The following is a 25,053-nucleotide window of genomic DNA, read 5'->3' as shown; positions in this document are numbered from 1 at the left end:
AGCCACATCTGCCAGGCCGCCGTTGCAAGTCGCGTAGACTCGTAAGAAGCGTGTTGCTTACAGGCACTGCACAATGCCGTACGGTGCGAAAGTCTTCTAACGGCTCTCATTAATAATCGAATCACATAAATCAAGTTAGCATAAACGCAGCCCAGGCGCAGCCCCAAGGCTCAAAAACGTACTCCAAAGCCCAGGCTGCCAGCCTACCTGATGTAGGTTGCGTGAGTGGTCAGCCATGCAGGGTCTAAAGTTTAAGGCGACTAAACCTGCCAAAGCGTCCTGCCGCGATAGTGCAATACCCTGACCACACCAACAACATACGTCACAGGCACTCAAGTCTTCTCACATCGCACAAAATGCCACACCCTGCCGCACGTGAAGCCAGCTACACTGCCAGCCCGCCGCCCAGGAGGACAGCACCACATGCCAAACGCCACCTACCCACCCAGCCACCGCGCAGCCGCACTCACACTCGAACACATCAACCACGTCAGCCTCCCACGCCAGCTGCAACGCGCGTGCGCGCCTACACCTCCGTCAGGTTCACATCGTACGCCAGCATGTACTGCTGCTTGAGCTCCTGCATGCGTGCGCGGTACTCCTCCAGCAGCGCCGCCGCCTCGCCCATCCAGCCGTCCCGCGAGCCCGCCAGCCCCTTCAGGTGCTCCGCCCGGATGGCTGCCAGCGTGTCGCGGTGCCGTGACTCGGCGTCCTGGTACTGCCGCCGCAGCTCGGGGATGCCGCGGCTGTCGTAGTGCCCGCCCGCCGCCGCCAGGGCCGCCTCGTGCGACGCCAGACCGGACGAGTAGGAGGCGGACATGTGCTGCCGCATGGCGGCGTGGCGCGGGACGAGCGCACGCAGCGCCGCCTCGGCCGCCTCCAGTGCAGCCACGTGCTCGTTCCGCAGGTTGGCAGCGGAGCGTGTGTACGACGCCTGCGCCTCCGCCAGCCCCACCTCGCCCGACGGCAGCACCCGCTCCAAGAAGGACGCTAGCAGCCCGTTCAGCTTGGCAGCAGCGGCCGTCTGCGCCGCCTCCAGCTGCCGGCTGAGCCGCTCCGCCTCCGTCATGACCTCGTCGTGCGCCGCGCTGAGCGCGCCGCGCTGCTGCGCGTGCCACGCCTCGGCCTCCTCCACGCAGCTGGACAGGTGTGCGAGGGCGGACGACTGGTGCTGCGCCAGCGCGGCCATGCAGGCGGCGAATGTCTGCTGCCAGTTTGACACCTCGTTGATGCGCGCGGCGATGCCCTGCAAGCGAACGATGGGGCCGCACGACAGGATTACCTCGTTGGATGTGAGAACGGGGTTACGGTACCCCGAAAATTATCCGTGGGGGTAACCCAACGCCGGCCGCATCCGCATCGCTGCCCCTACACCCCGTATCCTGCTTCAATGCAGACGCGCACACGCACCTGCTCGTGCTGGCTCTTCGTTCGCCCCATGTATTTCTCATGCATCGCCTCCAGCCGCGCAAAGTCCGAGTTGCGCGCTGTGGCTTCGGAGGGCGTGGCCAGCCGCGCTGTGAGTGGCGAGGCGGGCGTGGAGATGGAGAGCGCGGCGATGCCACCGGGGGTGGCGGGTAGCGGCCGTGTGTTGTACTGTGACATGGCGGCTGCGGCATCATTGTTCCTGTAGCAATATGGGCAGGCATACGCGACGAGTTAGGTTGACACAGGGTGCCACGAGCGCACATGGTTATCTGCACATGCCGTGCTGCGCCAACCTTTTGCCTGCCACTTGCTGGCCCCACAACGCTGGCCAACCACCTAGCAACATCCCTTGCCACACTTACAGTGTCCTCAGGTAGGCGTTGGGGTTGACCTGCCCCATGGCGTGGCTGCCGGCCTGCTCGGAGCTGGTGGACACATTGCCGGAGCGGCTGGCCGCCAGGCTGCCGTTGGGAACCGCCGACGGCGCCACGATCTGGGGCTGCGCCGACAGCGCCGGTAGGCCGGCGATGGGCTGCTGCGCCACCTGCGGGATGTCCACCCTGGCCCCCGCGAACCTCCGCTGCTGTAGCTCCATGTGCCGGCGGCTGGCCTCCTTGATCAGCAGCGAGTAGTCTTGGCGCAGCTGCGGGAGGCGAGGGTGTGCAGGGGCAATGGCATTACACGCATGCACGCCATGACAGTAACAGCAGCGCACGGTAAGGCTGTGCGCAGCTCTACACGTCGGCTGAGTGAAGGCGTCGAGGGGCTTGGCAGCTCACCTGGGCAATGCGGCCGAGGTGCCGCGTCACCGTCTCCTCAATCGCATTCTGGTACTCCTCAATCTGTGGCACGCACATAACGCGATGTCATTAGGGTTTGCGTTTGCGGTCAAGAGCATGTCCATCAGCACTGAGACATGCACTCGCACCCGCAACGCCCACGTCCTAACCATGCATGCAGGCGGCAACAATACGGTACGGTAGCACTCGACCCGCCTTGGACCCTTGCCACGGGCATCCTAAGCTATCGCGCCGCCTGGCCCTCCGTGCCTACACAGCAGCGCACATACCTCCAATGCATGCTGCTCTTGCAGCACAGGCAGCTCTGCCAGCGCCTTGTTGTGGGCTGCGCGCAGCAGGGAATCGCATGCACGCACCAAGAGAAGTGAGCCCATCTGAGTTTCACCGATGCATAGCCCCACTAGTACCCAGGCGGCACCACTCCCATCACCCATCGAATGTGCACTCACAGCTGTGGTAGTCGATGGAGTACTGCTCAATCTGGCCCTGGAAGTGGTTGCGGTTCTTCCGGAGGGTGCTAGGTGTAGGGTGCACGGAGGAAGGGGTGGGTGTCAGCGGAGCGGAAAAGAGCTGGACGACAGCGAGACGCTACCCTCGCGGGCCAAATCGTAAACAGGGGTATACATGTGTGCCTTGGATGCACCAGGGCGGCAGGAGCGTGCACAGCCGCAACACACACTTCGAGCCAGTGCGCAATCAATGTCATGGCGACTCACTTCTCGTGGTTGATTTGGAACTGACTGGTGCCGGCCCCAGGGCTTCCCAGGGATGTGGTTGATGCTTGTCCGCCTATGAGCCGACCAGAGCCAAGTCCTGAACGTTTTGGACTGGGCATGGCTTCCTCGCGAGCTGCTCTGCTTGGCGATGAGGGAACTGAAAGCACGCTCCTCTCTCCCCACATACTAGTTGTGGGACGTGTTAAGAGGGGAAGCATTCTTGCGACGTCGGTGCTGCTGGAAGTGGCACTGCTGCACACGAACGCAGTAATCGCTGGAGAGAGAGTAATACTTTAACTATGCTAGAGCTCTCAGCTAAACTATGCTGCCATTTTGTGCCAAGAGACGAGTCTTTTCCATTGCATGGGGCTTAGAGTACCAACTTAGATTCTAGTTTTCCCTCAGGCTGCGAGCGCGCAAGCAACATAAAACAGCAGAAACGGATACAAAAGAGTAGCCGATGCCCTGTGAACACCCTGCAGAAAGGCTTCAACACAGAGCACGACGACCCTTGCCACAGACCCCGGCCCTCGGCGTCGTCCGCCTGCGCGCACTGCCAACCAAAACCCGAGCCACCCCTCCCCCCCCCACACACGTGCAACCTTCATCCTCTTCTTGGTCTTCATTGTTGAAAGTCAGCATATATACAATGCTGCTCGCTCTCATCATCATATCAACATGCCAAGTACCTACATGGCAGACAGTATCAGTACCGTGTACGACAAGGTCCGCCGCTCCAAGGCCACTTCGCCCAGAGCCGAGCCATCGCACGGCTGTGCCATCCAGAAACCCCACACCACTTCCACATTCAACACAACTTTGGCGCGTGAAAACGTGGCTGACTGAGTCAAAGTATCAGCACATCACCCGTCCTGGTAGTTGCGCTGTTCTTCATGCCCTTTCACCAATCAGCAACGCTCTCCTCCCCCGGTGCGCCGCGGCCCTCTGCTGCCGTCGGCGCCCCATGGCGGGCAGCTCCACCTCCTCCGGCACGTCCGAGCCCTTTTCCGACAGGTACAGCCTGCCGTACGCCACCAGCGTTCTGTAAAGGTAGCAGGACACCGCGGCGTCACTCAGCTGCGTGGTGGCGAACTCGCGCGCCGCGATGGCCATGGGCGGCGGCTCCTCCGAGTACTTCTGCTCCAGCTCCGTCAGCTCCTGCAGCATAGCAGGTTGGGTGGTGGGGTATGCGGGCACCCGGCCGGTAGTGACACACACGCTTGTGGCATGGTTTGCGGATCGAAGGCGTGCACACGGTTTGGTTGGCGACCTGTGCGGTATGCTGGCGGCGGCGCTGGCTGGCGCTGGCTGGTGAGCCGCCGCCGCTGGGGGCCTCTCACTCGCGACAGGCTTGACAACAGCTACTAGCAGGCACGGGGGCTCACCTTCTTGAGCTGCGGCGCCACGGTCTTGAGCAGCGCCTCTCGCTCCGCCTCGGGCACACTGATGTAGTGCACGCCGGGCCTGTCGAGCGAGCCAGGGTGGAAGGGAGGAGTGAGAGGGATGAGAGAGTGTGTGGCGCGGCTGCGTGACAAGCCACGACACTGCGCGCGACCCGGAGCAGATGGCACGGCTTCAAAAACAAAACATTTGGATTCGCGTGCAGAGCATTGGACGCCACGGCACGTCCGTGCTTACTTGAGGCCCGGGTAGTAGAATTCGCGGAACCTGTGGAAGCAAAGCGTATTGGTGGTTGTGGGGGTTGTAATAACCAGCCCAAACTGAACCAAACAAAGACAAACTAGCGGGGTTGGGGTGGGATGGGGGGGTGTTGATACCACCCCCAAACTGAACCGAACCAAATGCAAAAGAGGCGGGTAGCAGCGGGCATGAAAAGGAAGCACACGTCACAGAAGCTCTCACAGCAGACCCTGCACCCCACCCCCGCGCCCTCCAAGCCTGAGCCACGCAGACCCAATGACCCAATCTGCTGTAACACGCCAGCGTCCACGCCCAGTGCTCTTGCCCACAATCAGAATCACGCACTTGCTCTCAAAGCTGACCACCACTGCGCCACACGCCAGCTTGTACTTGAGGCTGGCGCTGTAGGAGAAGCCGCTGGTGTGCACCAGGTAGCGACGATGGCACCAGTTGTCCAGCAGCGAAAAGTGCCTGGCAAGCACCACATGAACAGTGAACATGGCGGACGTCGAGGTACATGCGGACGTCGGAGTCATGTACGCCCGTAAGTTGCTACCGGCGTTCTCTTAACATGGCTGAAGGCCTTTGGACGCACAGCGAAGATGGCACTTCCGTTAAACCGTAACGCGGCCCTCACTTCATGTCTGTAACGTAGAAGCCGGTGGTGTGGAAGTTCACCTTGACGCCGAACAGCGCGATGTCGGAGCGGTTGACCTGCTGGTGCGCAGGGTGCGTACAAGGCGCCACAACACAAGGAGGTTCAGGGTGTAATTACCAGCCCAAGCCAATCCTGACCAAGCGATACTAGCGGAGCACATGCAGAGGCGACAGTTGCAGGCGATAATACTTATGGGAGGGGGGCGGGGGGTAGTCGGGCGCATCCACGGCACCATGTGCAGCCCAGGCGTCGGGATACCCTGCCCAGCTTTGACCTTTCCGGTCCTCTCCCACCCTCCACACTACGCACCTACGCCTTACGTCCGGAGCGCTGTGATGCCATAACCATGAACTGGCTGTAACCTGCCACCCACCGTGCCCCATCAGGGTTCTGAGCAGCCGGCCCTGCCTACCTGCACCTCGTGCATAAAGGGCATGAGTGTTTTGCGGTAGCCCACCCCCGCGTCGCCTCGCATGAACAGCTCCCGCTCGCGCAGCCGCCACGGCACCATCTTGGCTTTGTGCGTGAGCAGCCGCTTCACCTCCCACCTGTGGTGGCGGCGGCGGTAGCAGCAATACGGTAGTAGAAGCAAGCCCAGTGGCCGCTGAAGTGCCAGGAGTCCTAGGCGCCAGGGGAAGCCGGCCGATGTTCCATGGGCGGAAGCCGGACTCACCAGCTGGTGTTGGTGTACTGCGCCTGGTTGTATTTCTCCCATGTGAAGTCTGTGTGAGATTGGGACACAGGCATTGGGAACGATGCATTGGTCTTACAAGCAGGTGTCGCTGCACCGTGTAGTTCAAGCGTCATACGGCGGCACACCAGGCGGCAGGCATCCCCACGCACGCACCCGGTATAGGCACGTCCGGCGACTCCGGTGAGGCGCACATCTGGAATGAAGGCACCCGCAGCTGCTGGTCGGGCCAGGTGATGGGGAAGTCCTGAGGCGCCGCAGGGAAGAACGGTGTTGTCAACCAACAAGGAAGAACTCAAGGGCACTGGCCGTCGCCAGCGAAGACCAACCTTGGCGTGCGGACGGCACCGCGTGCCCAATGCCTTTACGCGTCGTTTTTGCCTCTCATGCAGCAACCCTCAGCAGCAGCACCACCCTCTACTAGCCGCCCCAGCACACCTCGCCCACCCACCCAGCCCCACCTCTGTCCCGAAGATGAATTTGACTTCCTTGCCCGGCCCCCACGCCGCCGCCAGGTCCGTGCCGTGTGCCGCCACCGCCCGCTCCATGAGCTGCTGCATGCCCGCCGGCTTGTGCGGCTCGTTGTGCTTCCACAGCAGCTGCCACCGCACCTTGTACGCCTGCGTGCGTAGGACGGGTGGATAGGCACATGGCCGGAAGGCCGGGTGGCGGTATGCTCGAAACCATGCACACCATGCCCTGGACACGCCCCTCCCCTTGCGAGCAGCCAGTTACCTTAGTGGGCTCGTCGTGGTATAGGATGCCCATGGACTTGCCCGTGAAGTAGTCACCCCTGTGCCGCAGGGCGAAGCAAAGCCAGCGCGCAGCACCGGGTGTGCGTGAGCTCAGTTCGGGGTCGCCGGGGCGCCGCTGCCCCGCGGGTAGACGTGCAGGGTTCGATGGTAACCCCGAGGCGAACCAATGGGAGGAATCTGCGTCGTGTTTCGTCCAGGTCTATGCTGCATGACCAGGCCGCCGTGCCGGCGCTGGCGGTCGCGCTACTGGTGCCCCCACATGCGCCTCCCCTCCAAGCCTCCCCTCCCCCACCCCACCCCAACGCTACTCTGGCACCCGCTTTCCCAGCCCCCGACCATACACACACTGCATACCGCCCCTCCCAGACCTCTTGTTGCACCGCCGTACCAGGTGATATTTGCTATCTTGCCAAGGCTCTCCTCCACGGTGAGAGGTGACTGCCGTGCCATTTTGTAGGCAGGCTTAAACCAGTGCTTCACCGCCTCGTCCACCCACGGGTGCGCGCTACAGTCGTATGCACTTGCTGCGTGCACAGCGCACAGCGCCAGCGCGAGCGCCAGCGACAGCCCCACGCAGGTTTTCCGCATGGCGCTCAATCGCCGCGACGCCGTTTATATGACACAGAGAACTGGTCGACCTATCTACATGACGAAATTCATGCTTCTCAAGCTCATGTCGCAGTCGACTTCTGAGATGGATGTTGCACGTCGTTGTCGAGCCAGCTCTTACCTATCTAAGTCAGCTATTCTTGTCATAAGTATTCATGCTGGGTCTGTTTTGGGGCGCTCGGCGACGATACAATGTCCGTTTACAGACAATCAGGGGGGGGGGCATGCTCATCACCGCCGTGGGGCACCAGCCACAGGCCCCCTCGAGCGCACCGTCCGAGCTTTCTTTCTCACGCACGCACGCACTGCGGAAATGCAAGGACTGTGTGATGTTGTACAAGTCAGCCATCCAGCGTCACTCACTCCGCCAGGGGTGCTACACGTGTTCCGCACAGGGCGGGCCACTGTGATGGGCCACCCGTGGGGTCACCCCGTTGCCGCGGCCTCCCTTTCCATACAACCTAACTCGTCATACGGTATGCCGCATCCACATGGCCGCAACTGCAGACCAGTAGCATTACAGGGCGATTATAGCATCCCTGCACGTCAAGAGACAAGAATCTCGTGGCGTCGTCCACCATTTCATGCCCCAGAAAGCACTGGCTTGCATACCCGTGAGCCTGCCGCCAGTACTAGGCCTCATCCTGCCTGAATGTCGATTGTCGAACACCACCAGCACCAGCAGCCCCCACTGCAGCCATGCCATAACGCCAACCAAACAAGCAGAAGCACTCCGCAACAGTACAGTCTGCGAATACATACCCGTCTTGCAGTCAGTATGGCAGCCCACCCCGCCTGAGAGCTCGCCTAGTTGTTCCCTTGGGTCGCATCCACGGGTCGCATCCCGGCGCCCAGAACCTACAGCCAGAACTATTAGCCCAGCTCGCAGTTCAGTATTCACAAGCCGTGTCCGTCATACAGTGCAACCAAACCGCCGCTCTTGCACCGCGCCCTCACCGTGCGTGAGCTTAAACACACCAGTGCCGTCGACGAGGTGTGCCCTCATGCAACCCAGCGCGCTGCCGCAGCACGCAACATCCACTTTCATCACCGCCCTCGCCGTGCGCTGCGGACCCCGTCCTCCCCACCTCTGCGTCCTCCCGCACGCGGCCGGCGCTCCTTCACTCCTGCGCGGCGCGCATCAGCTGCGCGGCCTTGCGCGCCTGGTGCGCCACCGCGCCGTGCAGTACCTGCCGCATCTCGTCGCAGTAGGTCTCGTGCCTGCATGGGCAGGGGAGGATGGAGCGGGTCGGCCATAGACAAACATGCAGCCATCACACCGGCGTTGTGACCACGTAAACGCTCCACGAAGGGCTCTACGCGCACAGCCTGCTGCAAGCACTAGTGCCAGACAGGTGCCGCAGTCACGCACCGGAAGCGCAGGCGCAGGTTGGGCACGTTGGTCTTGTGGATGTCGTTGCCCTCCGGCCCCGGCCGCCAGTACTCCTCCGCCACCCAGTGCTTCTTGCAGGCGTGCGGGAAGCCGCTGTGCAGCACGCCGTTGCGCGCGATCTCGCACAGGTCCGCGCTGCTCATCTTGAACACCTGCAGCCGGCAGTCCCACCACCAGGACCAGTGAACGCCCTTGGCACACAGCTGCCGAGGGCAAAGCGCATCCCTGACTCACGCCTTCCACACACCACTTACGGTACCCCACAACACACCGCCCCAACCCGCCCACCACACACCCACCCCCGCCCCCTGCCGCCGCCTCCTCACCTGCGCCGCCACGCTGTACTCCTCCACCAGCGGCTCCTTGGTGAGGTGGATCATGACCGGGTCGTCGGTGGACAGGCTGACGGACAGCCCGCGCGCGAAGAACAGCGGGAAGGGGTTGCGGTGGTAGTCCAGGAACAGGCTGTTGTTGGACAGCGGGCTCATGCACAGGCCGATCTGGGCCAGGTAGTAGCTGCGCGGCGGCAAGGGAGCGGGCGGAGGGGCGGGAGGGGCGGGAGGGGCGCGAGGGGCGGGTGGATGTGAGCGGGGGCGGAAGTAGTGGTGCGGCGAGGTCCAGTAGGAGGGAAGGGCATGCAGGTAGCCACTAGCAAGGAGGCGGTGTGCCGTGCTGGTATACCACAGTGCTGCGCATCCGCAATCCTCTTCCCCTGCCACCTTCCCCTATCCCTGCCTCCTCTTGTAGCCCGTCAGTGCCCCATCCTCTCCGTGACGGTGTTCAACAACCCAGTGCAGTGGAAGCTCCCACGGATCCGTGGCTGCTGGCCTCCCATATGACTTGGGCCATCACTCACAGGTACTGCACGCAGGGGTTCTTGCGCAGGTTGATGCCGTGCGCGATGTTCTCGCACAGCATGAAGCCCGCCACCAGGTGGTCGATGTCGCCCGCCTCGCCCGCGTGGGGGCGGAAGGTGAAGGTGTTGAGGCCGCGGCTCTCGCGGAACTTGTTCAGCACATACCTGTGTCCGGGCAGCGGGTGCCAGGCGGAGTGAGTGGGAATGTTGGAGGGGTCCAGGGCATGGCTAGTTAGGAGAAAGCAATGTTGGGGGCATACGAAGCCGCAGGTTCGTGGGGACCACACGGAGGACGCTGGAATGGACGGACGCGCTGATAGGCCTCCTGAAGGGCCTGCTTTGCAGCGGCAGTGTGAGTCACCAGTGCAATGGTCTGTGCGTGGCGCTGTGCAACAAGCGTGCGGGCTCACAGGTTGGCGTAGATGTAGTAGGCGTAGTAGGCGTACGCGCAGTTGTGCTTGGTGTTCCAGCGCTCCGGCGGCTCCGAGTGCTTGGTGGGGCGGCGCTCGGGCTTGGACTCGTCGTCCACCATGTCGAAGCCCACCACCTGTTTATTTGTGAGCGGGTGCGACGTCCAGACGTGTTTACGGGTTAGACGGGTTGTATTTTGAGCGAGCGTGATGATGGTTGGTCGCAAGTAAGAAGAAGCAGCTTCGGAGGAAGACGTGGGCGCGGCTTAGGGAAATGTAAAAGAGGTGAAACCAGTGGGCCCCTCCGGCGCTGCAGAAGCACCCTACAACCACAGGCCTGCCCAGCCATCCCCCTTTCCGCCAGGGGTAGCCAGTAGCCACTCACGTGCTTGAGCAGCACGTGCAGCTGCGGATGTGTGGAGGGGTCGGCGGTCACCTCGAACAGCGGCTCGAATATGTTGTCCAGCATCTGCTGGAAGTTCTCGATCACGCCCGTCTCCTTGTACACGTTGTACAGGCGCGGGATCTGCGGCAAGGAGGCGAAGGCGCGGAGGCGGTGGCAGTTACTGGTAAGCACGGTCAGGCCGGGGCTAGGTCTCCAGTGCAGAATGTGCTGCGCTGCCTGCACCCGAGGTCCCGGGGTTCCCGTTGCCACAAATAACGGTACACGCCGTCAACCGCTGCCAGTGTTGTCACCCCTTTCCCCCGAAACACAATCGCTCCATCGCCGCACCTGGATGAGCCAGACGTTGTTGTCCGAGTGCAGCTGGAAGCTGACCACCCAGGCCGCCAGGATGTCCCACTCCATGGCCTGCCGGAGAGGTGCGGGCACACGCCAAGGCGGGCAGCACATATGAAAACCTGTGCCATATTGCGCGCTGACATGCTAGCCCAGCCCATCCCCAGCCCCCATGTGCGAGAGTGCGGCGCTGACATGCTAGCCCAGTCCATCTCCCACCACCCCCACCCCGCCCCCAGCTTCGCGCTTCTAGTTCCTCTTCTGGGTCCTGCGTTTCGGCCTCGGTACAACCTGGCGACCACCGCATCCGCCCCCCCGCCCCACCTTGCGGCCGTACACGGAGATGCGCATCTCGGCGTGCTGGTACTTGCTGGACTCCAGGTCCTCGAACACCTCCTTGGTCAGCTCCGCCAGGAAGCGGCCGTGGATCAGGTTGTCCTGCTTGATGAAGATCTCGCGCAGCCGCGACTGGCCGCACGGGTTGTACTTGAGGTTGAACTTGTCGAAGCGGTGGAAGGTGTTCTTGTCCGCGTGCATGTCCAGCGTGTCCACGTTCAGGTCGTAGCCTGCATGCAAAGCGTAGCATGTGTGTGCATATTCGTGGAGTCCTTCATGCATAGTCCATCACCAGCCGTTGGGGTAGCGGTTTTGGACCCCTCGAGGCTCGAGCGCAGGACACCCACAGCTGCAGTACGACGAGACCCACAGGCGCTGAATCCACCCGCCCCGAGTCCCACCAGCCGCCCACACCTACTGTCGCACCCACTCTCTCACCGGTGAGCTTGAGGCTCTCGAACACCTCCTTCAGCGTCAGGTACTTGCCGTCGCGGAAGATCACCACCTCATCAGGCTCCTGCGGAGCGCGGCGCCAAAATGGTTGGCACAGCGGTGCTGTTCCCGGCGCAAGCAGGCAACCTAGCAACCTAAATACCGCACAACATCGTCAAACACGCCCCGTTCACGCGCCCGTCCCCGTGCACCGGGACCCGCAAGGGCCCCGCACCAGGCACGCCCTCTCCCCGCGGCCGCACGCAGTCACCTTGCGCAGCTTGGACTTGATGAAGCGCAGCAGGTGCTTCTGGTGCATGCAGGCGCTGTGGTGGATGTGCGTGTCCACCTTGCGCACGTTGTAGAAGTCGCGGTGCGGCGCGGCCTTCTGCGCCCGGAACTCCTTGTCGCTGTTGAGCATCACGTGCAGGTTGAACTTCTGCTCCAGAAGCATCAGCCGGTGGTGGCAGAACGACTTGACCGGGCCCTGCGGGATGGGTTTGGACAAGTAGCACCGCAGAGACGAAGGTGTTAGTGGTGGTGGTGGTGTGGTGGTGGTGCGTTGAGGTAGGGAATGCTGCAGGAGGCAAATGGGCGGGATTCCAGGCGCGTTGCACCACAGTCTAATCGTTGAGGCCGATAAAACCCAAGAGCATGCGTGGCAGTCCTGGGGCTGGCTGCGTGCTGGCACCCACCGACGAGGCGTATCGCAGGATGCGGTGCATGTCGGTGAAGAACTCGGCGGCCGTGCCCGGCACCTGCAGCCCACAGGGCAGCACAAAAGTGGGGGAGCTCAGACGGGCGCCGGCGTACCCACCCCGCTTCACCCGACAGGCAGCGCCGCGCGGCCAGCGGAGTCTTGCAGCGCCTGAACCAAGAATCACTGTGGCCTTGCCGCTACTCATTTGGCCCCCACAAGCCTAAATTCGGTTGGGCTTGGGAATGATAACCCGCCCAGCCCTGGCGCCGCCTCCCGGTTTCGTCTACCTCCCTCCCGCGCTCCTCACCGGGAACAGGTTGTTGTTAAAGCCGCGGTCGTCTGGGCTGAACACCTGCATCACGCCCTCCACCATGCGGAAGGAGTGGCCCGAGGGCGGCTGCGGGCTGTACTGGAAGGGCTGCGGGTCGATGTCGGACGGCACCGCCGCCTCCGGCTCGTGGCGCCTCGCCTCAGGCGACACTGCGGGGTTGGGGGTTGTGACAGCGGCCGTGCAGTGAGGCGCCAGCAGGGTCGCTGCTTGCGTTTGTAGCCGCCTGTCTGCTGCAGTCACGCGCATCGGCATATGCGACCCGCACCTCCATGACCGTGCCTCTTGCTTCCCCATTCCCTCAACCCTCCCCCTCCCTCATCACACTGACCTCCCCACCGCACCCACACCTGCCCGCACCGCCCTGGTTCTCCCTCCGCCCGCACCCCCAGTGCCGCCGCTTCACCCCATCCCACCCCACTCCGCCTCGCCCCACCCTGGCCTATCCAGCCCCGCCCCGCCGCCCGCCGCGCCACTCACGCGCCGGCCTGAACAGCCAGTGCTTGCGCAGCTCCAGGCATTCCACCAGCATGGCGCACACGTCCTCCACCTCGTCCGTCATGGCCGTCTCCGGAGTGATCACGCGGCTGTACTCGTCGTTGGTGCTGGGGTCCAGGACCTGGACCGGAAGGCAGGGCGGCAAAGGCGCAGGCAGGCAGGGGGGCAGCACGGGTAAGGCGGTGGGAGCTGATGCAGGCGCAGTTGAGGCGTCAGCGCACGGAGGCAGCACGTACACACCCAACGCATTTGCGCTTGGACGCGCCCGCCGTCCTTGGACGCGCCCGCCGTCCTCTGCCCAGGTCCCTGACTAGCCGCAGCACGCCCCCCTTCCCCGCTCCCCGCCTGACAGTCGGCCACAATCCCCCCGCTCTCCAGAAGCTTGTTTCGGATACTGGGCGGTGCAAATCCCCAAGCTCCCCGCCCGTGCTCGCAAGCCTGGCCCCCGCCCTGCGCTCTAGCCTAGCAGCGCCCGGCCCTATGCCTCCGCAGCCCTTCATCCCCCCGGACTCCCTCCACACACCTTCTCGCTCGTGACCGCGCCCGCCGCCCCCACTGGCTTGGCCAGTCCGCTCATGCCGCCGCCCGTGGCCGCCATCATCATGTCCAGAGCCGCCTTCTGGGCGCGGTCCTGGGCTGCGGCAGCGGTGGAGGTGGCGCCAGGCACAGGCGAGGCCTTGCGGCCGGTGGCGCCGGCGCCGTGGTGGTTGCCGACTCCGCTGGCGCCGGCACCCACGCCGCCGCCGCCACTCAGCGGGCGCTGATGCAATGGGAGTGCGGGAGGGTTGTGCGCAGCAGGGGAGAGAGGATGTTGAGTGGAAGGTGGTGTAAGGGCTACGTATCACAGTGCCAGCAGCCAAAGGCACTACAGCGGACCCTGCCGAGGCCCCACCCCCGCCGGCACACCCACTACATCTCCCGCCCCCCGCCAAGTCCCTCAGGCGAGGACACACATCCCATTGCTAGAGGCCGGTGTGCCCCGGCGGCTCACCGAGTGATGCGGCTCGTGCGGGCCGCGTGCGCGCACCGGCAGCCCCGGCTGCCGCGGCGACTCGCCCTCCACCAGCTGCGCGTCGCCCATGGACGGCCGGCCGCTGCCGCTGGCCTCACCCGCCTGCCCAGGGTACGGACTGTACGGCGCCATGGCATCATGCGGCTGCGCGGGATTGGGTGCCGGTGGTTTGGGGGGTTGGGGATGGGGGAGGACGGGTTAGTGCCAGTACGGGGCGGCGTGTGCTGTGGGCCGTGCGCTGCCTTCGGGGCCTTGCGCAGCAGCCCCACCCGCTGCCACCCGCGGTCCCCGCAAGTTGACAGTGTTGCGCGGCGTTGCAGCACACGGCCAGCCCGGCCCCCGCCCCCCGTGAACCGGGCCCCCGCATACCCGAGCAGCGCGGACGTGCGCCACGCGCGGCGACATGATCGCGTGTTCTGCAGCCTGCACCGCCTGCACCGGCGCGTGCATGTGCAGCGGCTTTGGCGCGGGTGCCAGGCCCATCGGCACCGGCTGCACAAGCCCGCCGTTGAGACCGCTGCCGTTGACCTGCAGGCATGTGCACGTGCAGTTTTGCGCTTACGCTTGCCAAAGCAGGCACGCAGTGTTCGTTTCAAGCTCGCGGTGAGGCTGCTCAGTTGCGCGCCATGCGCACTCACCGGGTAGGGCTGCACCAGCTGTGGTTCGGGTTTGCGCGCAATCATAGCTGCAGGTGCCGATTGAGGCGGCGTCGGCAGTGCCCCGACACTGCAAGCGGCAAGCGGGGACGGTTGGCCCGAAAGCATAAACCACAATTGGGGTTTCGTGGACGCACCTGCCCTTCTTCTGCTCCTCCAAAGCATCCAGGCGCTTGCTATAAGCATGAGCCAATCCAAATGCTGCTCCAAACGCAATAGCACCGCCCAGCACCGCTCCCGCTGACACTAGGAGCAAAGTCCTGCTTTGGGACTCGGTGCCGGACATGGCGCTCCTAGGAGCGAGCCCCACACCAAGACACTAGACCGCTGGGCCAAGGCCCTGGAGGTGCGAATGTTGGAAGGACAAAACCCTGCCGGTTCCGAGCGCCGTTCGCTCGAATACAACCACTATGAGCGACGGCAGGATTTGCAGCCCTCCAGCATTTTTTGTGTAGGGGATGCACGCTTCTCGACTCTCAATGCACCGCTGCATGCAAAATTCCATGCGCTCCTTGGCCTCCTTCTGCTTCAGGCAACATTAAATCGTACATGGAATGCTGTGTTATACTGATTTCTGAGAGCTCGTGCAGGCTGACCCGCCGGGACCACAACTCCAGAGCTGCCATTCGATTCCGACGCTTGACTATATGCGTGCCATCGCGGGTCTTACGGCACAGCAAATTAACCTGGTGGGCAGAGGAGCGGCCTATCAGGCGCAGAGCTTGGGTGCAGCGTCGCACGCTGCCACACCCGCACGTTACTGTGGCGCACGACCGCGGCGCCACACACACGTCAACATGGGGCGTAGGAACGAGACGGAGGAGGAGCGAGCAGAGCGCAAGGCGGCCCTGAAAGCTTCCAAGGCAGCTAAGCGGGATGAGCGCCAGGTGGGGCAGGCCTCATGGCAAGTGGGAAGTTGGGGCACACGCCTTTTAGAGGACGCGGAGCAGAGGCGCACTAGTAGGTTACCGTTTCACCCTGTCATGACGCGCAGGGCCTAGGGGACCCCGAAAAGGGCCGCAAGCCCTGCAGCCTGTGCAGCCGCAGCCGAGACCTGCTAGTGCGCTGCCAGGTGGACGCCAGCGGCACGTGGCACATGGCGTGCGGCAAGTGCTGGATGGCCGCCAGTGGTGGCGCCGTGGACGGCAGCGCCAGCAAGCCGCACTACCGCTATGGCGGGCTGTGGAAAAACCACCATCAGGCCAAGAGCGGGCGCAATAAGGTGCCGGCTGCTGCCAAGGCGACGGCAGCAGGGAAAGCCCCGGGGAAATCCCCGGGGAGAGGGGGTAAGGACAGCAGCAGCGTCAGCGGCAGTGATGCAGAGGATGCTGGCGAGCTGCGGCCAGGGGAGGAGCCGGGAGTGGGGGCGGCAGGTGGCGGTGCAGGCATGCAGGCGGAGCTGTTGCGTGAGGCGGCTGCCTGTGAAGCAGAGGATAAGGCGATGTAGCTCTTAGGTGCAACCGTACGAGGCAGTGCGCTGAATGCCTTGGCTGCAAAATATCGGTGCGCCACGAGTGTCGGTGCGCCACGAGTTTATATTAGTAACTTAGCGGAGTAAGCCCTTTGTGAGGGGAACCTGAGTGCAGGAGCGACTGAGCGAGTAGCCCGAGTAGGGCCAGTACCTGACGGGGACAGGGGACCGCTAGAAAGTGGGCCTGAGGGCCTGCTGAGGGGTGATGCTGGTGACCTGGTGCTGACTGCTGGGCACTATATGGCTGGAGAAATGCAAACGCTGAGCGCGGCCGCGGAGAGCTGCTGAAGGCATTACTAAAAGGCGGAGTCGCACATCAGTGCTGGGGGTACAGGTCTGGAACGTGGAGCTGGATAGGGCCTGGCGGCGACGTCCTCCGTCGTCCTCAAAGCGGCGGCCTCACAGCTACGCCGTTGCAACTACCGCATGGTTTACGCCCGGATGGGCTTTCACAATCCCCTAACCGAAGCCACACCACGAAGCCAGCTACTGTGTGCCCCAGTCCTGAGCCGCTCGTGAACACCTTGTACAAAGAATGCTGCCTACGCCAGCGCCAGTATCTTGCATCCATTCTGTGCCAGAATCGTCGGATTCAACGTCAGGCGTCCTGCCGGGGCCTGCGGGAGCGGAGGGGGAGCAATTGTGAGATGTTGACAGTGTAGCTATGCACCTGTGTCGGAGCCAGGCCCGCCTTACCGTGGATGGCCGCACCGGACTCCAGAGGCCCACCATAACACACAGCGCTGCTGCTGCACCGGCGTCACCTGCGGGGTTTGCACATGCCCACAGTTACATGCTTAAGCTATGGATGCGCCGGGCTGCCTTAAAGCGGCCTCAAAGCGGGCATGGATACGCCGGGCTGCATTAAGGCGGCCAGCACTGCATTCCCGCCTACTGACCACAGCAGTCACGCGCCTCAACCAACTCACCAAGCGGCACAACAGCCCCGTGCAGAAGGGCCTCACGTGTTAACGCACATGGCCAGCGCGGTCGCGTGCACGTGCCTCACTCACTCGCGCTGCAAGCAGAGCGCACGCCTGCTGCCTGCAGCTGTCATCCCGTTTGCGCACGAACTCCAAAGCACGCGACGCTGCGTCTGACGCCCCCTGCCTCGCCCCTGCACATGCCACCTGGTATGGTGCCAGCATGACAGTGTCCGAGAGCTCCGCCTCAGGGCGCGGCCGGGCCGCGCGGCGCCGGGACGCGGCTGCAACCGTGCTCAAAGTCCACTCCCTCGCTGCCGGGCCTCAGGCCACAGCACTCCACGCTGCGCGGCACGTCGGCGCTCACGTGCTGCCGCCGCCACGCCGCCAGGTCCGCAAGCACTCCTGCGCTCCACTCCTCGCGGCTGTTTATCTCAATCCCCGTGTAGTCATCATCGGCAGCTCCGCTAATGGTACTGCTGCCAGCGTCAACGCTAGCTCCATCCGTTCCTTCCCTGCTGGCGAACAGCCGCTCCGCCGCCACCCGCCGGTATGTCACTCGCACCCCCGGGTCCATGACCGCCGCGCCGCGCCCAAGCCGCCGCAGGTCATCACACAGCAGGCTGCACTCGCTGGCGGCACACTCGCCCACCGCCACGTCACCGGCCCGGAACCTAACGCTGCCGCCGCTGCGCCCGGGCAGCAGCGGCTCTGCCGCCAGCGCCACCAGCCCGTTCCAGCAGCAGTACACCTCGGTTGGCAGCCCCGCACGCAGCCGTTTGGCGCTGGCGGCGTGGGCGACGTAGGGCGCGGCGCGGTGCAGCCGGGCGCCCGTGAGGTCCCGCGCCACCCAAATGTCGTAGAACAGCAGCGGAAGGGAGCGCAGCAGCGAGGGCGCGCGGCGGTAGGCCTTCTTCCAGTAGCGGAAGGCCAGCGGCCAGGTGGAAAGGCGGGCGGCGGTGGGCTCGGCTAGGCCCCAGGTGCGCTGCAGGTGCGACGTCATGGCGTCCCGCTGCCTCGCCGGCGGCAGGTCGGCCAGGATGGGCTCGAAGTCCATACCGCACGCCACGTCGTACCCACTGCCGTCTGCTGCGTCCCCACCCGTATTGACGCCATACTGCAACAGCCGTACGACATCGGCTGCGGCGAAGAAGACGTCGTTGATGAATACCAGGCGCGAGGCGGAGCAGGCACCAGCACTGCGGCTGAAGCGGCTGGAGGCGCATGCCGCGGCGGCCTGGTCCACCGCAGCCTGGCGCACGCTGGCCAGGAAGGCGATTCGGTCCTGGCCCCTGGATCGAGTCAGGCTGCCTTGGCTGGTGATGACGTGGCGCACGGACAGCGCGCCGAGCACGCCGCGAAGTAAGTCAAGCCAGTCCCGGGTGGCGTCGGTGCTGCCGCTCTCGTAAACGGACACGAGGATGTTGGCTGGCCCCAGGACGTGCGCCAGGCGCGCCAGTTGCACTATCATGCTCGGGAGCACTTCCGCAGAGTTGTGCAAGTTGGAGGCGATGATGCAACCACCGTTGCCGCACACAGAGTTGTTCATCCCCTGCGTCTCATGGATGGGGTCGGGGCCGAGGCAAGGCACGACGTACCCGCTGCTGTGCGCCACCGCCAGGGCCTCCTCAAGAGGAGTTCTACGCCCATCGTGTCCCCAGTGACTACTAGTGCACAGCTCATGACCATTGAGGCTGCGGGAAGGTTCCGATGCACGCGACAGCTCAAGCATTGCGCTTGCGATGGCTGCCCGCGGGCCCGATGGCCTCCACCAATGAACCAAGATCAAGCTAAATATCAAGAGTGCGATTACTGTGGCTAGGAGATGCCGAGGTGTCCAGCGACTGAAGCGCTTGTAAATTGGAGCCTTGCTTGGGCGATATCGCTGCATCTTGTTGTCATTACGTGAATGCGCAACTGAGCTGCCTCACATATCGGTACCAGCATGTAACACCATGTTGTTGCATGCCGTTCGACATGACCACTTCTGCGTGTGGGCGCATGGGGGCCCTGTGAAACCCAAGCCTACCTACCGAGTCCCCGTCGACTCATCATTTGGCGTCCAGCCTCATCCTCGTCAACGTTAAATCCAATTTAATGGTAACCTTCGTTTGTCAGTGCAACTTCCACCTCATGAGCCCATACAAAGAGGCTCCCGCTTTCCTTGCGTATCATAACACGCCGCAACCTGACTGTGCACACCTGCTAGTTGTTTTGAGTACCCTGCACACACGCCGCGTGCTTCACGACCCCATAACACGACACAGACATCCTCCTGCCAGCCCAGCGCCGCCCACCGCCGCTTTACTTGGCGTCCGCCACACGCTTGGTGACACGCGCCACGAAACCGGCCTTGATGGCCTGCACCGTCCTGGACGCACCGCACTGCGAGCAGGCAGCAAAGACAAGAAGAGGTCAATGCTCAGTGCATCGCGACATGCATATACGCAAGGACACTATAACAGGTCAGTCGAGGACAGGAAAGACCCCCTGTCGCCCCTGGTGCCCAAACAGGGCCCATGTATGCATGTGACACGCGCACGCGCTAAACCAACTTTGCACTTCTGCAGGCCTTCCATATCAGGAAATGGCCGAAGCAGGTTGCCCCGCGCACGCCAGCCCCCCTCCCCCGCCGTATGCCACCCGTGCACCAACCTGTTGGCAGCGCAGGTGCATCAGACGCGTGGCGCTGTCTTTATCTAGGAGCGTGTCCACGCTCTTGCAGCCGGGGCACAGCACGTACCTGCATTCAAGCCCGACAGGTGCGCACACGGTCAGTCTTAGCACGATCCAAATGCATCCAAATGCACGCATGGGCCTTAACTCCAGTGAAGCCGCGCCCGCAAGCCTTTCCCCTTCCCTACCCTTCCGCCCCTTCCTCCGAAGGCCCACAGCACCATCTGGGACGGCACTCACTCGTTCACGTAGCGGCGCAGCACCGTCTCGAAGGACTTGGGCAGGAAGCGGCCCTTGACGATCAGCCGCTGCTGGCCGTCCAGGTTGCCGGAGGTACCCAGCTCCGCCAGCAGGTACTGGGACACGTGCTCGTGCTGGCGGTTCATGGCCTTGCACAGGTCCATGAAGTTGGTGAACACCGTCTTCTTGGTGCCTTCGCGCGCCACCTGCGGCGGCTTGAGCACCGTGCGGCGGCGCTCGCCGGTCAGCTCAGGGTTCTTCTCGCGCAGGATGCCGAACACGCGCTCTGTGGGGGAGGGGTAAAGTACAAGGTTGGTCGAAGGGACGGGCGGGGGCCGGGATCTGAGGCGGTGTGGTACGGTGATGGCGTGCGTGGAATGGTGCGGCCCTTCGCCAGGCACAGGCGCGGCTCTGCTTCCATCGCAGCGGTGCCTCATATTTGCAGCTGCTCAACCAAGTTTTTGACGCTCCACCTCCGCGCCAGGGCGTGCAGTCGCCACTCATCGCTGTATCCCGCGCGTGCGCCCGCTCAGTGCCCAACTACGATGCACTGGTGGGCTTGTGTGCCCTTCCCAACCCGCCCTGACTAACACGCGACCTCAGTCTCCCCGGAGTCGTGCGTATCTTCCACCGCCTTCCGTCCAACCGTGCATTCCGCCCGTCAACAACGCGTGTGCCGCCACCCTAACACGCTGGTCCACAGCACCCCACTCGCTACTCACCCAGCAGCTCCTCGTAGTCGTAGTCACGGTCAGTGCCCGACCAGGGGAACTTCCCCGCGCTCTTCTCGCCACCGTCATCGGCGGGGCCCGCTCCTGCCTCCTCGCCCTCCTCGAAGTCCGCCTCCTCTTGGCGGGTCTGCACGTGAACGCGCGTCAGGCAAATGCTTTGGCGTTCCATTCCGCAGAGAGAGAGAGAGAGAGAGAGAGAGAGAGAGAGAGACACGGCAACTGACGCGCAGATGTTTTGCCGGCTTGGTGCAAGGTGCACTTCCAGTTGGGCCAAACCGGCACGTGCCTATAAGTGTGCCTCCACGGTGTGCCTGCCTATCCCGCAGTGGTCCCCTGCCCCACACTCGCCACCCTTCGGTGCTGCTACCCACGCTGCACACACCTTCTTCTTTTTCTTCTTCTTCTTGCTCAGGTCCAGGTCCAGGGACATCTCCATGCCGTCGTCAGCCTCCGGGGCCGGCGCGGGTGCCGCAGGGGCATCGCCGCCCTCGCCCTACGCACAGGCCAAGGACCAGTGTCAGAGACCCCGGCCACGCCATCGGCATCATCCACGATCCAGCACTGTATTGCCAGCAAATATGCAATTGCCACTGGTAAACCCCGCGCCCGGCACCCAGCGCACCAGATCCCCGAGCACGAGCTCCTTCTTCTTCTTTTTCTTCTTCTTGCCCAGGTCCAGGCTCAGCTCATCGTTGTCGTCCACTACAAGGGCCAAGCATCTCCCGTTAGCATGTCTTGTCAGCCTATTACAGAGCGTCCGCCGACGCCTATACTTTGTCGCACCTTCAAGCTCCTTCACGCCCTCAGCAACTTGCTCGACCTCGTCCTACAAGATAAACAAAGAATTGGATCAGTCAAACTGCCTGTTCTCCTTAATCAGCGCGGAAAGAACTGGAGCTCACCGCCATTTTGACTTGCGGTCTTGTAAAAATGTGCCTAGAACGTGGGTCGTTCTATCTATCTTCGGAAGGAACGAGCTGTGCTGGAAAGCTGCGAATCGCTGCGGGAGCCCGCGGCGGAATGGGTCGTGCAATCCGCCGCTTCCGCCGCCTACTTGAAGGGCTCGGGCCCTCTTGATAAGCATACCCTTGCACCTCTGCCTACATATAGTCGTCTCAGTTTCCTTGCCCTGGTTTGCCTATGCCTGCACCTGCACAACCAAAGAACTGCTTTCGCTTGGTTTTTGCCTCGCGTGCTATTCGCTCCACGGCCGCCCATTATCCATGGCGTGCTCGCTGGATGCAAGACTATGAAGCTGCTGGAGCCCCTGCGCTGCCAGAAGGAGCGGAGGCTGTGCCCCCATGCGCCGCCACTCTCGGCTGCCTCCGGGCATGCGTTCACCGCTGCCCTGCAGTGCGAGCTGTAACAGGTAAGTAAGGCTGTGGCGTACCGCTTCGACGAGAGGCTCCGGCCCTCGCAGCGCCCGCTGGTGACGGCTTTCCGGCATGGCGGCACAGAAGTGACACTAAGAGAGACCTGGCAATGAGGATATACCGGGTTCCCTCTACTGATAATCAATGAGGAATAACCTTGGCACGGAATCGAATCACTATCGCCACCACTGAGCCAACAACGTCCTCTCTGGCCGCCGCCGGTGCCGTTCGTCGACCCTGCACGCACCGCACACACGTTCTGCATCCTGCTCTCTTAGGCGTTACCCGGTGTGCTGTCGTGGTGTGCACCGGGTGTCAGAGGGAGCGCACAGCGAACCAGCCAGAATTAAAACCAGCTCGCGCCTTCTCCTCTCCGTAGGTACCGTGCTGACCTGTCTCCTGGCATACTTCCTGTCGTTGCACTTGCATCCCACGCACACTCTCCAACCCCGGGCGGCAGTCCTTCCTGTGGATTAGTGCGTCCCAAAGACGTGTGCCACAGCTGCTGGGTTCCCGCAGGAGGCTTAGTGTTTCAGCATGGCTTTGTACTGCCTGGCTGGGTCAACAGCCTTCGACATCTCTTTTGCATGATGTTTGCACGTGAGTACATGCCCCCCCTTGCCACGGCTGTGGTAGTTGCCACGGCAGCTTTGACCACACCTGTCTAAGGGCGATGGGCACAACGATTGCTGGCACTCATAGGAAACTGACGGGGTCTCTCACCAGTGATCCAATTCGGTGCCAAGTAGTGTCCTCATTTCTAATGTCGCATTGCATTACTGCACATGCATGTCCGCTTCACGAGTATGGATTGCACCGCGCCCTCACATGAACCTGCCGATGATGAAATTTTTCTGTCAATCCACAGAGTCCGCAAGGGCCTGATGAGACAATAACCCTCTAAGAAGTCCTGAGGCATCTTTACGCGTGTGCAACACCTGCCCATGCTCATCAACATGCACGCATCCGCATACCATCATGCATGCAATCTCGATGGACCGGTGATGATTAAAATTATTAAATATGGAATTACCGTCCGATTTAATGAGGAGAACTGGCTGCCTGAGGTCCACAATCGAGACAATGCATGCTTTGTAACGTGTGAATTGGGTATGACCGCTGCGTGCGTGTATGTGTGGATGTTGAGATGACAAGGTGCGTGTGTTAGGTTGGCGTGTAGTGTGTATGGGGTTCACAGAGATCTGTTTGGGCCGTTTGGCATCACCGCCTGCACCATGTTCGGGTGGTGCCGGCATGACGCCCGGTGGCCTAGATCTGGTGCAGCTTTTGAGTCGTCCGTATGACTGCTGATTGCGGGCGAATTAGAGCTTGCGACATACAGACTAGCATGCCTGCATTGCAGCACTGTGCATCGATGTGCCTTGGCCGATGATGTACCAAAGTAGTGGAGGTATGCGGGCACAACACCGCCCGTAAGATGACCAAAATAATTTCAGTCTTCAATGTGAGGCCCAACACTCCACATGAAGCATGCACTTGCATGACTTGGCATCACCAAACAGTTGTGTGGTGGCTGCTGTGACTCTGCCGAGGATGACAACTTCACTACCCCGTGAGCTACGGCGCGGAGCGGGTAAACTTACAGAACATCTAAGGGGCTGAGGTTACGAGTCACACAGTCATCCACAACCCACCGGGATTTCTCAATCCCTTCCTGACGCGGGTATCCTGCCTTCGTGTGTGTGTGTGTGTGTGTGTGTGTTTGCGTGTGTGTGCAAGGGAAACAGAATGTGTGCGCACCCGCTGTGCGTGGGTTTGTGTGTATGCTGCTGGTGTTTACGTGGAGGGGGAGAGCTCGGCGCCGCCCAAGAAGCGGCGCAGGTTGAGGCCGGCCGGTGTCTAGTTCGGGTCTTTGCTGGCGAGCAAAGCACCGCACAGTATGTGGTAAGCCGCAGCAGTGAGGAGTGTTGTAGGTAGAGGATTTGCTGCTGTTTGGTTGATTGCTGGCTGTGCTTGTGCTTAACAGTCGGACGTGGCGGTATGTGGTGGGAGGGTCTGCCAGGGCCAAGGCAGCAAGGACGGGCAGGCACATGGGAACAGGCAGCTGGCTAGCGATGCCACATGCGCGGCTACGTGATCAGAGGGCGTGCAAAGGCGGCTGATAACCCCATTCATGTGGGGCCAGGGGATAAACACCAGGGGAGGTTCTCCCTGATTTATACGGTGCGGGAAGCACAGGCAGTGAACCGGGGCCGGCGCAATGCTAGTGTGGGGGCGCGAAGTTGCGTGCGACAGGCGAAATCATGCGAGATAGATAGCTTCACCGTCAGCAGTTTGGCTGCGACCATGTGCAGGGCTGTAATATAACGATGCATGCGCCTCAGGAGCCCCGGGGAAGTTTATTGCATGCAGCCCGAAACCCACGACCAGAGGACATGCAGCAGCCAGCAGGGCTGTGGGCTAGCTAAGGCAAGGCTGCAAAGACGAGATCCAGTTAGCACACACAGGTATACGGTAGACCGTGGGCGCCGCGCGGCGCGGCCCACGGCGAGGCATCCACATTGCCATCCAGGGGAGGGGCACAGGTCGGTCGGGACAGAGACGATGCGCCAATGCTGGTTAGGCAAGAACGGGAGGCAAGGGGGGCTGGCTAGCGCTGTAGCGCTGCTGCATACACGGCTGACGGCTAGGAGCATCCTCTCCGCACCTCCGTGTTGGCGTGTTGCTCCGCAGGGGCATGCGGCTGTGTGTAGGCCTTCGCCTGTTTTGGGAGGCCCGGTCTGCCCTTGCTTTGCCCCAGAGGGTTTCCGTGGCTGGTGTGGTGGTCCCTGGCGTCACCTGGCGTTCTGCTTGCTCCGTTGCTCGTGTTGTAGGTTGCGAGCCCGTGTGGTGCTGTGCCTTTCCCACTCCTCCTCCTTTGAAACCACTATTTTAAGAAAAAGGCGGCTTGTAACCCCCATCCTCCATTGGCCTTAATCCAGGGTATTATGTGGCTCTGGGGCTCGGGCGGGCTTAGCCTG

At 62.6% G+C, this 25,053-nt stretch overlaps 6 protein-coding genes across 6 annotated transcripts; 1 reads left to right on the top strand and 5 right to left on the bottom strand.

The window, feature by feature from the left end:
• Positions 1–45: 45 nt before the first annotated feature.
• On the bottom strand, positions 46–3,242 carry CHLRE_12g531800v5 (uncharacterized protein). The gene is made up of 7 exons (XM_001692974.2): positions 2,945–3,242; positions 2,678–2,745; positions 2,498–2,553; positions 2,208–2,270; positions 1,791–2,071; positions 1,411–1,627; positions 46–1,246 (listed from the first exon to the last, which is right to left on the bottom strand). Exons 1-7 carry the CDS (start codon positions 3,061–3,063, stop codon positions 527–529), a joined length of 1,524 nt encoding a protein of 507 aa, XP_001693026.1. The 5' UTR covers positions 3,064–3,242; the 3' UTR covers positions 46–526.
• Positions 3,243–3,316: 74 nt separating this feature from the next.
• CHLRE_12g531750v5 (uncharacterized protein) lies at positions 3,317–7,438 on the bottom strand. The gene is made up of 11 exons (XM_043068575.1): positions 7,078–7,438; positions 6,670–6,727; positions 6,396–6,554; positions 6,091–6,181; positions 5,917–5,965; positions 5,656–5,791; positions 5,223–5,299; positions 4,931–5,056; positions 4,583–4,612; positions 4,330–4,408; positions 3,317–4,102 (listed from the first exon to the last, which is right to left on the bottom strand). Exons 1-11 carry the CDS (start codon positions 7,275–7,277, stop codon positions 3,836–3,838), a joined length of 1,272 nt encoding a protein of 423 aa, XP_042918670.1. The 5' UTR covers positions 7,278–7,438; the 3' UTR covers positions 3,317–3,835.
• A 48-nt stretch (positions 7,439–7,486) lies between these two features.
• On the bottom strand, positions 7,487–15,085 carry CHLRE_12g531700v5 (uncharacterized protein). The gene is made up of 18 exons (XM_043068574.1): positions 14,796–15,085; positions 14,641–14,728; positions 14,372–14,530; positions 13,982–14,146; positions 13,514–13,750; positions 12,973–13,111; positions 12,472–12,644; positions 12,160–12,222; positions 11,736–11,951; positions 11,471–11,549; positions 11,021–11,262; positions 10,691–10,768; positions 10,343–10,483; positions 9,958–10,094; positions 9,548–9,712; positions 9,018–9,207; positions 8,671–8,843; positions 7,487–8,519 (listed from the first exon to the last, which is right to left on the bottom strand). Exons 1-18 carry the CDS (start codon positions 14,942–14,944, stop codon positions 8,420–8,422), a joined length of 2,694 nt encoding a protein of 897 aa, XP_042918669.1. The 5' UTR covers positions 14,945–15,085; the 3' UTR covers positions 7,487–8,419.
• A 153-nt stretch (positions 15,086–15,238) lies between these two features.
• CHLRE_12g531651v5 (uncharacterized protein) lies at positions 15,239–16,394 on the top strand. Its single transcript, XM_001692866.2, has 2 exons — positions 15,239–15,545; positions 15,653–16,394. The coding sequence occupies exon 2, from the start codon at positions 15,755–15,757 to the stop codon at positions 16,103–16,105; it is 351 nt and encodes a 116-aa protein (XP_001692918.2). The 5' UTR covers positions 15,239–15,545; positions 15,653–15,754; the 3' UTR covers positions 16,106–16,394.
• Positions 16,395–16,413: 19 nt separating this feature from the next.
• Positions 16,414–18,808, bottom strand: CHLRE_12g531600v5 (uncharacterized protein). Its single transcript, XM_043068573.1, has 3 exons — positions 17,059–18,808; positions 16,826–16,893; positions 16,414–16,746 (listed from the first exon to the last, which is right to left on the bottom strand). Exon 1 carries the CDS (start codon positions 18,599–18,601, stop codon positions 17,300–17,302), a length of 1,302 nt encoding a protein of 433 aa, XP_042918668.1. The 5' UTR covers positions 18,602–18,808; the 3' UTR covers positions 16,414–16,746; positions 16,826–16,893; positions 17,059–17,299.
• Positions 18,809–18,854: 46 nt separating this feature from the next.
• Positions 18,855–21,658, bottom strand: CHLRE_12g531550v5 (uncharacterized protein). The gene is made up of 8 exons (XM_001692979.2): positions 21,602–21,658; positions 21,483–21,525; positions 21,322–21,401; positions 21,082–21,192; positions 20,691–20,826; positions 19,969–20,254; positions 19,708–19,795; positions 18,855–19,437 (listed from the first exon to the last, which is right to left on the bottom strand). Exons 1-8 carry the CDS (start codon positions 21,605–21,607, stop codon positions 19,357–19,359), a joined length of 831 nt encoding a protein of 276 aa, XP_001693031.2. The 5' UTR covers positions 21,608–21,658; the 3' UTR covers positions 18,855–19,356.
• Positions 21,659–25,053: the final 3,395 nt, after the last annotated feature.

Source organism: Chlamydomonas reinhardtii, chromosome 12 (assembly GCF_000002595.2).
Source record: "Chlamydomonas reinhardtii strain CC-503 cw92 mt+ chromosome 12, whole genome shotgun sequence".
In the NCBI taxonomy this organism is placed as follows: Eukaryota; Viridiplantae; Chlorophyta; class Chlorophyceae; order Chlamydomonadales; family Chlamydomonadaceae; genus Chlamydomonas; species Chlamydomonas reinhardtii.
Note: the sequence above shows the minus strand (reverse complement) of the source record. Positions and strands in the feature narration are given on the sequence as shown.